This window comes from Dermacentor silvarum, chromosome 1 (assembly GCF_013339745.2).
Source record: "Dermacentor silvarum isolate Dsil-2018 chromosome 1, BIME_Dsil_1.4, whole genome shotgun sequence".
Taxonomy (NCBI): Eukaryota; Metazoa; Arthropoda; class Arachnida; order Ixodida; family Ixodidae; genus Dermacentor; species Dermacentor silvarum.
This window is the reverse complement of record NC_051154.1, coordinates 18,386,896-18,403,407: the sequence shown is the minus strand read 5'-3', so window position 1 is coordinate 18,403,407 and position 16,512 is coordinate 18,386,896. Positions and strand designations below refer to the sequence as shown.

Below are 16,512 nucleotides of genomic sequence, written 5' to 3'. Positions count from 1 at the left end.
CAACCTAGCAACATGAAAATTCGGGAGACTGCCGCGCAGGGGGGGTAAATGTTTGACCCACCCCATTCTTCCTTTTTCTTTTTTTTTTATTTGCCGCCTCATCACAGGCGCACGTGGTACCATGTGCGCCTTTGAAGTCGGTCGCGTATCTTCTCAGAAATACTTGCAGCTATTTCTTCGCTTTTCAGAGAGTCATCGATAGTTCTCTATCGTTCTCAAGTGAACTCGGGGAAACACAGAGTAGTTCGGCATTCTGCACCTTCACTCCACAACCTGACAAACCCAACTGACACCTAGCGCACCCACAATTATATAACAACTGGATTGCTAAAAAGTCGCAACTTCGCCTGAACGGCGAAGCATCGATTGCAATAGCAAATTAGTAGACAAGCTATACGAAGTAAGGATAGTAGTTTTATCGGCCATTTAAAGTTGTAAATATTTGCTTACTAACTAAATAAACAAGCACGGTGACACACGTGCACAGGTAAACATGAACACATCTCGCTCGATGACTGCGGAAACTCGTCAAAACACTGGAGTCAGAAAGCGCGCCAGCGACAGCAAGCAAATTGACCTTCGCGCTGGCTCTCACTTCAATGTGAACTAAACATTGAACACACAGTGCATACGAAGCTACCGGCACTCGGCGCAGGTACTTTGTACCCATCGCACATCGCTTTGAAGAAGAGGCCCTCGTGGGCGCACACTTCGACCACATCGCAGATCGCTTTCAAGATAGGCACCCGCGCGGTAGCTCCGTGAGAAGCAGCCACAAGAGCAGAACGCACCCTCTCTATATGCATTACATTGTGAAATAGTTCAAATAGTGAAATATCTGACTCAAATCAAATATTGTATCAAATACTGGATATTTTCTCCTTTCATAAGAAAGTGAAATATGAAGTTTTTACAGTGCTTATTTTTATTTGATAAATGCATGCAATGCCGTTTACAACTGAATATCCGGTCAGCTGAGGAGCTTGTAAATGATAAACTTCTTTAAGTTATTTGGTGCGCCATGACATTGACAGTAATAAAATAACTCAACAGCACATCACTATATGCCAGAGTTGTACACATTACAGAAAAAAAGTAACCAATTACAATTACAATTATTTGATTCAAAAATGTAATTGATTAAGGTTACCAATTACTGCCACAAAAATAACTTAATAATTATACAATAGTAATCGCTTACCTCTAGGTTCCTTTGAACTATAGCATAGATACACTAAACAGAACAAGCTGGCCTGGCACTTCCAGTGCATCCTCTCCAGCCCTTTATGCATTGCTTTATCTGTACTAACAATTGTTTTAAAACAACTGCTTTTAAAACATTTCGCCAATTATTGTTCCTCTTTTTTGTTGTGAAGACAGCAGAAGCGACACAAACTTTATCGAGGAGGAGTACATGTTTGATGAACTAGATAAATATTTGCGAGCAAATATAAAGACTAATGACCGCATTATCCTTTCAGGGGATTTTAATCTGCCTAACATACACTGGCCAACATTCACGCTCACAAAGCACGATCTTGTTGGAGAAGCCATGCTAAACATTTGCTATACATATGATCTGCTTCAAGTTGTGCAGGACTATACCAGAATTCAGGGACCTTCTAAGTCTGTTTTAGACTTATTCTTTGTCAGCGGATCCATTGATGCTCGAACAAGCTGCGAGGTATTTCCAGGAATTTCTGACCACCAAGCCGTGCTACTAACCCTAAGCAATACTGCACTTGATAAAAAATTGCAACGTTTATCTTTCCCCGATTTCTCTCGGGCAGATGACGTTTCAATTATTGATACTCTTGCGTTTCATTTTAATGAGTTTGAAAACAGCAGATGCGATGTAAATGAGCTTTGGATCAGGTTTAAAAATATTATAAATGACTGTATTAACTCTTTCGTACCGCGAATTACAAAAAAGAAGAAACATAAAAGCCCCTGGATTTCTCGTAAAGCGCTCCAGTTGAAAAGACGGCTAAAACGATTAAAGAAAACAATGAAGAACACAAATTTGCATTGCAATGGTAACGAAGTCAGTGAATTAAATTCAAAGCTTAAGCACCAAGTCAGTAGCGATAGGCAGCGCTATTATGGCGACTTATTGCCAAGTTACATCGCATCGGCTCCTGAGAAATTTTGGAGGAGCATTAGTCCTAAATCAGAAGAGTGTGATGTCTGACGTGAATGGCAAGTTGACTCATGATAACAAGGAAATTGCAAACCTATTTAATGCACACTTTAAGTCTGTCTTCACTCGAGATAATAACATTTTACCGTACTACGACGCAGTCCTGCCTCCTATACCTGATGTTAAGATAACTGAACAGGGCATTTTTAATATGCTACTTAATCTAGATATTAGAAAAACTTCTGGCGCAGATGACATTCCGAATGGTTTTCTTAAACGCTATGCGGAATGGGTGTCCAAATATTTACATGTTTTGTTTGTGAAATCCTTGCAATTAGGCCAAGTGCCGAGCGACTGGAAGACCGCCAGAGTTAAGTCACTCCACAAAACCGGGAATAAGCAGCACATTCAGAACTACTGCCCTATTTCATTAACTTCAACTGCATGCAAACTCTTGGAACATATCATTCACAAACACATTTCAGAATTCCTTGAGAAACATAACTTTCTAAAAACCCATCAGCATGGATCCCGAAAAGGCTATTCAACAATAACCCAATTGGTAGAAACAGTGCATGACTTCGCAAATAATATAAACAACGCTAAACAGACAGACGCCATATTTATGGATTTTTCCAAAGCTTTTGATAAAGTCTCTCATCATAAACTACTCCATAAATTAAACAAAATTCTTAAAAATCATAAGCTGATTAACTGGATTTCAGATTACCTCAGTGCCCGTAAACAATTTGTTACTTTTAAGAATCAGGACTCTATAATCATCTCTCCGTTGACTCTGGCGTTCCCCAGGGCTCGGTTCTTGGGCCGCTCCTCTTCCTGTTGTATATAAACGATCTTGTAAATGATCTTCCTGTTAAAATCAAATTATATGCAGACGACTGTGTTTTATATTCAGTAATAGACAACCCCTCGGATCAAGTATTACTAAATGATGCGTTTCAGAAGGTAGTTGCCTGGTGTGAAGATTGGCAGATGTCAGTGAACTTTGAGAAAACTGTTTTTATGTGCATTACTCACAAAAAGAAAAAGCTTAGTTTCAATTACTCGGCTAACAATATTTTTCTATCTGAAGTAACAGAATACAAGTACCTTGGCCTGTGGATAACTAACAACCTCAAATGGAATTGGCACATCGATAAGGTAACCACTAATGCCTATCGTAAATTGTTTTTTCTTAGGAGAGCATTAAAGCTGTCCACGTGTCCCGTTCGCTTATTAGCGTATAAAACAATTATACGCCCAGTACAAGATTATGCAGCTATTATCTGGGATCTGCTTACGCAAACTAACATCAAAAAGCTCGAACGGGTGCAGAGAAAGGCAGTTCGCTTCATTTATAATAACTTCTCCCGTACCTCAGTAACAGAACTCCTAAAACAAGCCAACTTGCCTGCACTAACAGAGCGCAATCGAGTTTCCCGACTAAAATTCTTCTATCAGCTTGTAAATGGACACTACAACATTAACATGACTGATATAATAACATTTTCTTCCGGGTATGCCACAAGACAAAGGCATCAACTAACAGTGACACCATTCCGCGTAAAAAATAATTGTTTTAAATATTCCTTTTTTCCTAGGACTGTGATAGAATGGAATAATTTGACTAATATAAAAGTTACTCAGCCTTCGTTGTCTTTATTTTCTGCTAACATCTGTTGATTAGGCTACAAGATCAAATGTGACCTCGTTCATTTCTTTTTGCCACGTTTATTTAAACCGATGTTGTTTTTATAGGCAATGTACTCCGTATTGCTTTGTTTTGTTGCCTGCATTTGTACGCTGATATATTGTACTTCCACCCTGCTAAAATCCCTTTGGGGATTGCAGTATCTGTAAATAAAAAAAGAGGGAAAAACTGGGAGCTTAGGCAAACTTCGCATGATTTGCGAGCGGTAGAGCGGTATTGTAACGTATACGGATTTTGCGCACAAGATTGTCACTGCTCAGCATCTGGGTCCTCTATGATGCACAATGCTTGATTGTTGCTGGCACTTGGAAAAGAAGACGCTCCCGGTTGGGCCAATGAAAAGATGAAAAATTGTCCGTATGTGATTTCCTGGCTATAATGTCCTAAGTGGCCTTCGCTATTGAGACATACCAGCACCTGTTCAATTCATCAGATAACATCTGTTGGAGCGGAAACACAACAAGGAAACAAATACTGAGCCACCAGGCCTGCCTGTTTGAACATACACATTTGCAAGGCTTCTGCCTGGCACGATCTTGGGCATTCTACTTAAGTTTTCGCCAAATTCAGGTTCTCAAAGCTGCGTCATTTGTTACGCCTTGTCTCATCAATAAAGTAAATGGTTACATGTGATTGGTTATTGAAAAAAGTAATTGAATTACAGTGAGCATTACCCAGTAAACAAAGTAATTGTTAAATTACAAAATTACCAAGAAATGTAACTGATCACAACTAATTACATGTAATTCATTACGTACAAGTCTGCTATATGCATTTAACGCGTTGTGTTCAATGATGGAGCTAAGTGTAAATAACTACAGCACTGCATGTTGGGTTATAGAGGTGCAACCAAAATGAGACTGGTCAAATGAAAAATGAGCTTGGCCAAAATGGAGACAACAAATTCATAGGCTACCTAAGTGTGAACAAGGGGAACCAAGGGTCCTATTTTTGTTAGTCACAATTGCATGAAGCCAACAGATGATGAAGCCTAGAAAAACATAGGGTAAATTACTTTTTTTCTTTTAATTGAAATGTAGAAATGATAAAGTAAAGCGAAATAAAAGTGGACGAAATAACTTGCCACAGGTGCCAACCAAACCCACATCTTTGCATCACTTCACATTACGCAAAGATGTGGGTTACTAAATGATTGGAAGTTATTGTAAAGACATTGGGTGCTCCTTCCGTTCACTGAGGTGCCTGTCTACAGTGTCTGTCCGCAGCTATCCGGCAGCAGAATTGTTTGGAACAGTCCCAACTTGCACTGGTCATTCTCCCTCAGGAATCTAATAAGTGCCGTTATCAGTTATACTTGAAAAGAAATGAATATTTGATAATTTTGAATAGCGATTTCTTGAATCAAATAGCAAAGACTATTCAATTCATATTCAATATACTTAATATTCTCACACCCCTAATATATGTCCTCTTCAATGTAACTCATCATGCGCCTCAAGCACTTGGAACTCTGTATTTTGTACAAAGCACAGCAGCTAAGACTTTAAGTAAACTGCTTCATTGGCATATGTGCAATGCATTATAGCCCGATAACATCAGTAAGAAGTCATTTGATTTCGTTGTACCACAAAACATACTGCACTTTAGCCATCAACGCCACCTAGATGAAAAAAAAGAAAAAAAAAAAAGACCTTACTGAGCTGGCTAGAAACACCACCACTTCAATCATGCTGCTAGCCTTTAAATCGAAATAGGTCAAACGGTAACGAAGAAATCAGCTCCAGAAACTGAGCAGAAAGGCGAAAAAACAGTTTTGAGAAAACGGCTCTCAAAGTTGCACCTTCTCTTCAGTTCTCTAAAACGCACCAAAGTTGCAATCTTTGATGTTTTTTGTTATGTGGGGCTTCTTGGACATGTGGCCTCTGGTCTGCTGAGCCTTCGTTCTGCCTTTTTCATGTTTGTATGGCATTCTTTACTGCTGCTCTACAAAGAGCATGGTGCCTGGGTTTTCAAACCAAGTGAGGTGCAGAACTATGTGGGCATAAATATACAGTAGTTCTAGCGTTGTATCTGCAGACTGCCTCATTGATAGCAGCCTCTAGTGCAGTCAGTGAGGCATTGTTTTCTTTTGGTAGAATCGACCATGTTACTGAATGAAGGCTCTCAGCAGCCTTCTGAATCATCTTCCATTGACAATGGCTGTGGATGTTAAGAGAGCCACTGATAGAGAGGCAGCAATGCAGCTGCTAGGTGCTTTCCAGTCTGTACTTTTGTATCATGCCTCACTTCTGCAGCCAGGTGTCTGTGCCAGCCCAAGTGGCCTAGTGAACAGAGCTCATGATGAGGTTCTCTTTATGAAGGGGTGGTATGATAGGTATTGTTACGAGATATCGTGGCATTACGATAACAGAGTCGGCACGCGATGTGCTAAGCCGCGGGTCCGAGGTGCCGATGTGCGAAATGCCTGGTCGCGGGTCCGCGGAATAGACGCTCGACGAGCTTAGTCGCGCAGTCCTAGGTGCCGATGCGCGAAATGCCTGGTCGCGGGTCCGAACGCTCGGTAAGCTCAATCGCGCAGTCCGAGGTGCCGACGCGCGAAATGTCTAGCCGCGGGCCCGAGGAATAGACGCTCGAGGTGTCGACACTCCATGAGCGATGTGCCGACACGCGAAATGCCTAGCCGCGGGCTCGAGGAGTCGACGCTCGAGGTGCCGACGCGCGAAGTGCGTAGCCGCGGGTCCGAGGAGTCGACCCTTGTTGAGCGATGTGCCGACGCGCGAAATGCGTAGCCACGGGCTTGAGGAGTCGACGCTCGATTTGCTTAGTCGCGCAGTCGGAGGCGCCAACGCACGAAATGCTTTGGCAAGGATCCGAGAAGTCCGCGCGCGATGTGCTTCATCGCCGAGTCGGAGACGCCTACGCGCGAAAGGCTTAGCCGCGTGTCCGAGCATTCCGTGCCCGAAGCTCGGTCGCGAAGTTCGCGTCACCGATGCTCGGAATGCTTAGCCGCGAGTCTGAGACGTCCACAAAAAGCGGGATCGGCCACGCTACTGCGATGTCCGCGTAGCGCCCGCTTTAACACTCGTCGAGATTACGGAAACTGTCCGGAGCTCGCGAGGAGACCGCAACAAGCGGAGCAGACGACGCCATCACGGAGCGAGCACCGGACCAATGGCGAACCGCGCTGGGGTCACGTGGCGGGCGCGGCCAATCGGTGGCTCCGGCACGACCTTCAATCATTTGCTTTTTGTAGCCTTTAACTTAAGATTTTCCTTGATCAGATAGAAAACCTATTTCTATGAAGAATAATAAGGTGAACAGAGCACAGGCAAATATCATTAAAAGTTATTGCACTATGGGTGCAATAACATTTTGTGGTGTCTGGCCAAGGTCCACGGTAAACAAATCGACCACAGCTCCATTGGTAGTACAAGCAATGATAGCTGCCATAAGTGTTAGTGTAGGCCAAAAAGATGGCCATTTCTACAGCTTGGCGTGTGCAAATAAGTTTGCAGGCATAACTAGTGGAATTATATTCCCTTTAGGCACGAATTATGATGGACAGTCAATAAATGTGTCAAAATTACACAACCTTATTCGAAGGTGCTGCACACTCCATTGCAAGAGACAAAAGGTGGTAGGATGTTTCTGTGTGCATTTTCTAGTGAGTCATCATAATTACAGAATAATTAAATGTATATTTATAGTGAAGTCAGTCCTGTTGCATTTTTTTGCATTTTTACATAAGAAGAATTGAATCACTGCCTCAAAGTAAGTGAACAATTATACTATTGGCTGCAAGCATTACAACAAAGAAAATGTTATTCTTTTGCCATTGCTGCTGAGACGCAGCATGTCAAATGTCCCGCCAAAAATGGAAGTGCCTTCAGAAAATTTGCCGTCATAGTAATACAAAGCATACCAAGGTGAAATGCAGACACAGAGTATGGAGAAGGTTCAATTCACATGAAGCTCAATGTAGACTGCTTTATTTTTACATAAGATTGCAGGGCAGTTTAAAGCTTCGATATCTCTGGAACAGCGCAACCAAGTGCTGCCATCTTGGCCTCGTCAGAAAGGGCATTTCCCTGTCTTCAATTTTGCCACTTTAGCTATCTCCTCCACACATAAAACATGCGCACAAATGTGCCACTTCAACTATCTCCTGCACACAGAAACAAGTGAACAAAATGTAAATGAGTGAAGGTCGTTCTAAATTTTTGATTGGCCGCGCCCGCCATGCGACTCTAGTGCACTTCGCCACTGGTTCGGCGCTCGCTCCGTAGGGGCATCATCTGCTCCTTGCACTGCGTGAGCCCACGACGTCTCAGCCACTGTGATGTGAACGAATGTCAAAAAAAAGGGCTCGACGTGAACATCGCAGAAGTGCGGCTGATCCCTATATGTCTGGAAGTCTCAGACCCACGGTTAAGCGTTTCAAGCACAGGCGCCTTGGACTCTGCAATCAAACACACTGCACGCAGGCGCCTCGGGCTCTGCAACCAAGCGCACTGCGCCCCCACATTAAGATTTTTTATTATTATTGTTGTTATTACTATTTAGGCGTGTGTGTTTCACTCCTTGAGCTACAGTGCAGGTCGGGACATACTCACATTTTTGGCTTGACTATTTCAATTCATTTGCCGAAAGTGGTAAGAAAAATGAAAAGTACAAATTTATATGTTTGCAAAAAAAAAAAAAAAACTAAAAATCTAAGAATGTTATGACCTTCAGCATACATTCAGCAACGCTCACAATATTCAATAAACCTTCCACTGCATTCCATAAGCTCTCCAAGCTTTCACAAGGTTCAAAGGAAAAGAAGTTTGTACAATAAAATGCTCTCAAGATACGGTAGCTATTGCAAGTACTAGGCTGCAAAAGCACAGGGAAAACCTCTACATAAGTGCTAGGCTTGCAAGGCATGCACGTTTCAGCTGCATTGTTGCCCATGTACTACCTCCTTTCTGATGTGCAGCTCCTCAGACGTTGTCTAGGGGAAAAGAAATTTAAAATGCTGCCAAAAGCCTTCATTCAGTCATCCGGTCATTGCTACAAAAAGACGAACACATGTCTGAATGTGACAGAGACATTATGTGAGTGATGCTAAGGGGTAAGCCACTAGAGACATCCGTGAAGGAGGCAGTAAGCAAATACAATGCTGGAACATGCTGTGCTTTCATGGGGATATTGTACGTACAACACTTGGTCTGCAACCTGGCAAACCTGCTCTTCACAGAGCCGCGGAAAAGGATGTCTCAGGGGAAAAAAAGGCAAGCAAAGCACTTCAGACTAAAAACAAAACACTCCAGAAGCCCCATTTACAACAGGACATGAATAACTACAACCTTGGTGCCTTTTGATAAGTAAAATGGTTGTAATGCCCTTGGGCGAATGTAGGTATCGAAATAAATAAAATCTAAGGTACAACTTTGAAAGCTATTTTCTTCTGTTTTTCTTGCCGCCTCCTCAGCTTGTTCCACTGATTTCTTTGCGACTGCTAGGTCTATTCCATGTCAGCTTTTTCACTATATTCCTTCAAGTACAGTTTAGGTTGCAACAGTCTTGCTTTTCCAGTATGACTGTCTGAATTAATGATTCAACTAACTGTTCAGTCTAGACGCCTGTTGTACAGTCACCTCAAAGTAATCCAAGGGCGTCAACACCTCAAACATTCATTTCAGAACGAACAGTGCTTTGAACAAGTCTTCTATCACATTTTGTAAGTTTGAACGAGGGCTTGGAACACACCCAAAAAGAAAAATAAATTGTAAATAAAATAGTTGTCCAGATCAAATTTTGAAATTAATGATAGCCATCACGGAAACATTACCAATAATTATGCCAATTTTCATTAAAATCCATGAAGAAATATGGAAGCTGATTTCGAAAGCCACGACCCCACTTAAATAAATGGCAAAAACATGTCACGCACACAAATGCGTACGCTGCACCTGAAGGAAATATATATGACAAACCTCATTGGCACAAGTTATCGTGAAAACCAATATTTAAAGCTGGGGAAATGTTTCAAAAGCTTTGTGTTAACGAATGTCACTCAATGTAGTAGACAGCCGTGATGCATCAAAGAGTCAGTGTGTTTATCTGCTCTTTTAGCCTATATCCCATGCTACACCATAACTACTTTTGCTTTTCTACACCCCGCATTATAGTGACCCCTTAGTTTACAAATATTCAGCTTCTATATAGGCAATAATTCATGGATATTAGAGAAAGAGACCTAAACAAGTAATGAAAAGATGAGAAGCCTTTTCATTTTCTAGCTTAGTGGCTGTAAAGAACTCGCATAAATATTAAGCCTAAATTCACCATACCTGATGAGTCAAATTTCCATGCATAAGGCACTCAATATGCATTCTAGACAGCAACTTCGGAATCATTTCTTGGACACTCTCTCTGGTAAGCTCTGAAAGAAAATGACGCACAGACTACATGATAAGCAAGAAACAGTCATAACTACAAAACAGTCAAGAACAGCCACCAGTGCCACTGGAAATTTACATGGAATGTGAGATGCAAAAGTAATGTGAGCAGACAATGTACAGTGGTTAGTGCTGATAGTGGCAGCTTTCTAAAAATATCACTGAGGACATGCTTGCCATGGTGCAGCTAGCCATTAAAACAATGACCCGATATAAAAACCATTGGTGTACAACCCTGATCAATACAGGAATGCAAGCAGCCAAGAATGTTTTGGAGCAGCTATGGGAGCAGGAAATTTGCCATTTTGGAGCAAGTTCAGAGCAGGAATTGCCCATTTTGGAGCAGAATATGTGCTTTGAAGCAGCTTCATAAAGCTCAACATGAATGTAATACAGGCAGATTAAGAAAAGGTATTATTTTATTGTGCAGAGAAGTTTTAAGTTACATATTGTGTCTGGCAACTAAATGCAGCCAAGAAGTAAAAAATAACATAGGGCCTTAGGGAAATGGTGCTCACTATGCTGGTGGTATTGTTCATGCTAGTAATAAGTTTTTTTTTTTATGTGTGTGTGCAAACATGAGCAAATTATAGTCAGGTATAATCAGCTAAGTTTATTAACTAACCTAATCAATAATGTGTCATTGCAAAGGCTGTGATGGGTGTGAATAAATAACCGATAACAGAATTTAAATCAACCTAGGTATTGTGTGGTCTTTTTTTTTTTCCGACAAAAATAAATAAATAAATGAATAAATACATAAAATAAATAAATAAACAAATTGTGCAACATTTCATAAATACAGTAGCACGCGACAATGCGCCCCTGTACTAGCGATATCAATGGTCGCACCCGTAAACCTTGTCATCTAGTATGTTTCGCATCTTCAAATCACGGCTTTGCATTTGATCGTACGTGCGAAGATACGTACGTGCCAAAACTAACCGGCAAGTCGGGGAAAGAGCGCGGCTGGTCGTTCAGAAAGCAATAAACGAGTGCCATGCGAGTGCCATTCGTGTAAAGCAGTCCATTATTTTTTATTCTTGACACCATTTTACTAGGAGAGCCGGTTAACATGTTGCCAAAATATATATGTGAAGTTATTTTGTCGTTGCCTGTTTGCCAGTTTTCCACATCCCTTGGAGGGAAAAACACTGATAATTTTTGACAAAGAGAAACTGAGAAAGAAGATCAACGTTTCGCTCTGCATACACACCTAACAACGTGGTCTATACAATTGCAGACCAATTTTTGGGACAAGCGCCAATTTATTTGTGGCCTCGCCACGGGCTTCATAGACCCAATGTACTACCAACAACGACAGATCAACTATGATTTACAGAATTTTTCAGGCCGATTCGCACAAGTCGTGGGATGAACATAGTTGCCGTGAGTGCAGTTTCTGCCATCTGCATCTTCTCTGGCTTCTTACAGCTGCAATTTGGCCACTGAAATGGACTAAATCAATGACTAAAACCGTTACTAAAACCAAAACTGTATTCCTGGCTTGCTTTCTGCGGCGGGAAAAGTGTTATTTTGCATCATGATGTTGTGCAGAAAATGGAGTAGACGCAGAATCCAAATTTGAGTGACAATCCCTGTTGCAATTTGGGATTTGTGGTTGAGAAGTTTCACGAGAGCAAGCAGGTGGTTTGTCGCCGTGCCACACTGTCAAATTGGCGACCGGACGTGGTGCGTGGACGAAACAAATTGTGAACGTTACACGCACGGTGTGCACCATTAATTGACACAGATTTACCTAAAGGGCATACAAGCAAGTACTAAAATGTATCAGAATAACTAAAGTGAGCTACATGCTGAACAGATCGTATACGACTTATTCACTCAATTGACAGTTAATGTTTCTTCATGGCTGCCCTATAAAAAGAGCGCTAGTTCAAAAATCTTTAGCTGATCCGCATAGTAAGCAAAGACGTAAGAATTATAAATATGCGTATTACATTCATTTCCCTAAGGCCAAGTTACAATGTGCCACGTAACGCCCACACTCCAGATGCCACATATGAAACTAATTGCATTGGCTTGGAGTTAAGGAGTGCTATTCTGGACATCGTCAAATTCTATAATGGCAGCATTTTGAGCCAATCAGAAGGCGTAGCAGCTCTCTGGGCCGATCAGAGCTGATAATATGGCAGAATTTGATGATATTCAGAATAGCACCAACGCACGTCTATGGCTGTGTGGTTGCCAGGGAACGCGGCACATTCCGTTCAATTTAATTACTTCATTCAAAGTTGTGTTTTGGAGCACGCTGGCACAATTGGCGCAGCACATTCATCCCTGTCAATAGTGTTTCTCTCAAAACCAGTTCAGTGAAATGTTCCAGTACTTAATTGCCATAGGTTGGCAAAATAAACGGAACTCCCTTTGACTTACTGAGAAAATATGTTTTTTTGCTTAGAGCACAAACTAACTTGGCTCCAGACTCGCTCACCAAAATTCTACTCAGCCGGGATCACTTAGACTCACGCTTATGGTTGGTCTGAGTCTGAGCAAGTCTAAGTGAGTTTGCCGACCAATGCTTAACTGAGCCTGCTTAATTCTGAGGCACAGCACAAGGTGTTCACAAAAAATTCAGCTGACATAGTGATTAAAAAAAAAAATGAACCCAGTGATTCAGAAGCAAAAAAAGTAAGGCTTTAATAATTTTAAAAGTATAAACCACAGCAAGATGCAGTTTTCACAGAAATGCACAAAAGAACAAAATTTTAAAAAATAAGACATCTTATAGCCAAACTAGCCGCATTTGTAACAAAGAGGTGGCACTATTGCGGCACTCTCATGACTTTTCTTTGTGGGGTTTTATGTGTCAAAACCAGTTCTGATTATGAGGCACGCCGTAGTGGAGGGCTCCGGATTTGACCACCTGGGGTTCTTTAATGTGCACTACAATGCAAGCACACGGGCGTTTTTGCATTTTCGGCACCATCGAAATGCAGCCACGGCGGCCGAGATTTGATCCCGCGATCTCGTGCTCAGCAGCGCAACGCCTTAGCTGACTGAGCCGCCGCGGCGGGTGTCTCTCTCTCGTGACTCAGGAACGTAGATAAAAATAAATGGGTGGCTAGCACAAGTATCTGTGCTCTCAAAAGTGTGGACACAGAATGGAGGAAGAGGTCAGGAAAGTTGGCAACCAAGTACAGGGTGACTGAAAGTGTAAATAGACAACCAGGAGTCATCAGAAAGAAAGTGAAAGAGACAGTAAATTGGATGCAAAAAATGGAAACAAAAACACAAAAAAAGACCATGGTAATTTACAAGAATGGCAAGAAAGCAATTAGAGGGAAAAATCTGCACGCTAACACAAAAGACAGTGCCTTGCTATTTGAGGCTCAAGCTGGTTGCCTAAGGAAAAAAACACATCGGAGCGAATATTTGCAACAAGATGAGGCATGTGTCTGCTGCAGCAAAATTCCAGAGACCACTCAACACATCCTAATGGAATGCGAAGGGATTTGCCCAGCGAGACCCGCAGGTAATGTATGCCTTCCAAGAGCAGTGGGATTTAAAGTGGATGGAAGCATCAACCAGTCAGCAGTTAAGATAAGCAAGAGACGTTTAGAGTATTGGTGGAAAACAAATCAGGGAAGAGATTGATAGGACCGGATCATTTACAGGCATAGGTAGCAGTACAAGGTAGATATAGAAGTTTTAAGAAAAAAAAGAAAAAGATTAAAGAGATGTATATAAAATGCAAGAATGAAAAACATGTATAGCATACCTGATTAACTCAAGCAGGCTAGGTCACCACCTTGTTTCAAAGGGGATGCTAATAAATCATCATCATCCATGTAGGTAGCAGGAGTCAAAGATAGAAGGATTAACCAGTCAGCAGTCGAGATAAGTAAGAGACGATTAGAATATTGGTGGAAGAAAAGCAGGGGAGAGATTGATAGAACCGGAGTCATTGCCAGTGTAGGTAATGGCACAGTATAGTGATAGAGCTTTCAAATACGAAAATTAAGATCGAGATCGGATATGCAAAAGGCTAGATAGCGATAGATGTAGAAAAACCTGATTAAATCAAGCAGTCTAGGTGACTTTGTCTCCGCCCTGTTTCAAAGGGGATGTAAACAAACATATCATCGTAAAACAAAAAGGCATTATGATAATTCAAAGGGCAATGTAGACCTGTTTGAAACCAGATAAAGATATCTTAGAACCATAGAAGCCAATTTCTTGATGACCATTATACATGCATAGTGCATGGGAATAACACAGCAACCATAAGGCATATTTTATTAGCATGTTGATGTATCTATTCAGATGTCAAATGAGGATGTTGTACCGTGTTTATTCGCATAACGAGCACCCCCCCCCCCCAAAAAAAAAAGAATTAAAAATAAATAAAAGAATAATAAAAAAAAAAAACATTGGGAGGTGCATTTATGATGCCTTGCTGCACACATCACCGCTGCACACCAGGCACTCTCTGCTCGCTGTTTCCTCAGTCTGAGGTAATTTCCTTTACACCACAGGAGCCCTCACTGCTCTGATGGGCAATCACAAAGCATGATGATGTGTGGTGTTTAATGGCGCAAGGGCCATATATGGCCAAAGAGTGCCATGACAAGTGGTAATCACAAAGCAAGAGAGACAGAAAAATACAAATGATGAAATGCCTAGCAGCATAGTCATCAAGGGGCTGCATCAACATTGCTGGAACCAGGGGGACCTAAAAAGCAACTAGATCAAAACTCCTCATCCTTGCTGAATACCAGAAAGACAGAAGTGGGCTGAGAGAAGTTATTGTTGTACAGTCAACTTAAAAGTAAGGGTGTGGGAATACCGACTAGTAGACTTTGAATCGAATATCGAAGCGAATCAAGAAAAAAAAAAAAAAGCCAAATATCGAATGGAACATCCAAAAATTTTTCACAAAATTTAATGATTACTAATTTTGGGCAAGAAAATTGGACATGCTCGGGGGTCTCCTAGCATCGCATATAACAAGACTATAGCAAGCTATCAGTAACATAGGTACATAGAAATCAAGATATACAGTACGGTCCACTCTTACTAAAGGGAACACCAAATTATTATGCCAGCACTGATTACAGCTCATTTCTAGTACAGTAGAACCCCGCTGATACTTTTTCACAGGACCGTAAAAAAAAAAAAAACATAAGAGCCAGGAAACGCAAGAGCCGGGAAACAGGAAAAATTGAGAAATGGGAGTAGTGTTGAACTGCACACAATATTATTTTAATTCTTACGTGTGAAAAAAAGTAGTAGTTTCGCCCGACAGCCGAAGTATCGATTGCGATATCAAATTACTACACAGCTATAAAAAGTAAGAAAAGTAGTTCTATCGTCCGTATAAACTTGTAAACAATCGCTTATTAACTATATTAACAAGCATGGTGTCAGCGCCCACTGGCAAACATGAACACATCACACTCGATGAGCACGGACATGCGCTTTCAAACACTGGCGTGAGGAATTAAGCGCCGCTGCTGCTGTTGTCTGGTGCTGTTGTCTATCGCTTCAACGCAAACTGAGCGCCGAGAACACACAGCACGCACAAAGCTACGAGCCACCGACGCACCTACACTGTGTAGACTCTGCCCCAACATAGATCGCTTTCAAGATACGGCCCATGCGACTGCGTGCCGCCGCGCAGTACGCAGTTGATGCCAGAGCACAACTACAATGGGCACAACGCTTCCCACTATCCCTCCTTCCTCGCTCCCTTGCCGGTGCCTCGAGCACAACGGAAGAAGGCACACGCTTCCTCCCTGCTTTTCTTTCTTTCGCGTGCGAGATTTAGACGCGGTCGTCGGCTCCCCTCGCACGCTTGCACTCGCACATACAGCATACGGCACGCGGCGATGGCGTTATCGCCCTTGGACTTTATACGGAACATCTATGAGCCAAAACCAATTTTAGGGCTGCAACGCGTCATAGACACCATCTTTAGATAGCAAATACGAATCTCAAGGGCCATACTTTTGCTGGCGGAAACCAAACATAGATCATAACTGCCGCCCTCGGCATTTTGGGCGGCCAATGCGATCGTCAAGCAACCAAGCCAAGCGACATGAAAAGTCAAAATGGCCGCTCAGGGCGGCGCGGGGTGGCAGTTCGCAACGTATGATGCGGGAACGGTCCCACAGTTGCGACGTAACAACAGGGTTACCAATTCAGTGGGTTCTATGGGAGCTGTGCCGGGACCGGCCGGAAACGACGTAACAGCCGGGAAAACGCAGCACCCGGTAACGTAACAGCGGGTTTCT

At 42.1% G+C, this 16,512-nt stretch overlaps 1 protein-coding gene across 1 annotated transcript in view; it reads right to left on the bottom strand.

Annotated features, from left to right (window-relative positions):
* Nucleotides 1-16,512, bottom strand: part of LOC119457502 (insulin-degrading enzyme-like) — a 157,329-nt gene that overhangs the window by 41,587 nt on the left and 99,230 nt on the right. Inside the window, exon 20 of the mRNA XM_037719091.2 lies at nucleotides 10,148-10,239. Within this exon, the coding sequence (XP_037575019.1) occupies nucleotides 10,148-10,239 (92 nt within the window). The remainder of the gene's footprint in view (nucleotides 1-10,147; nucleotides 10,240-16,512) is intronic.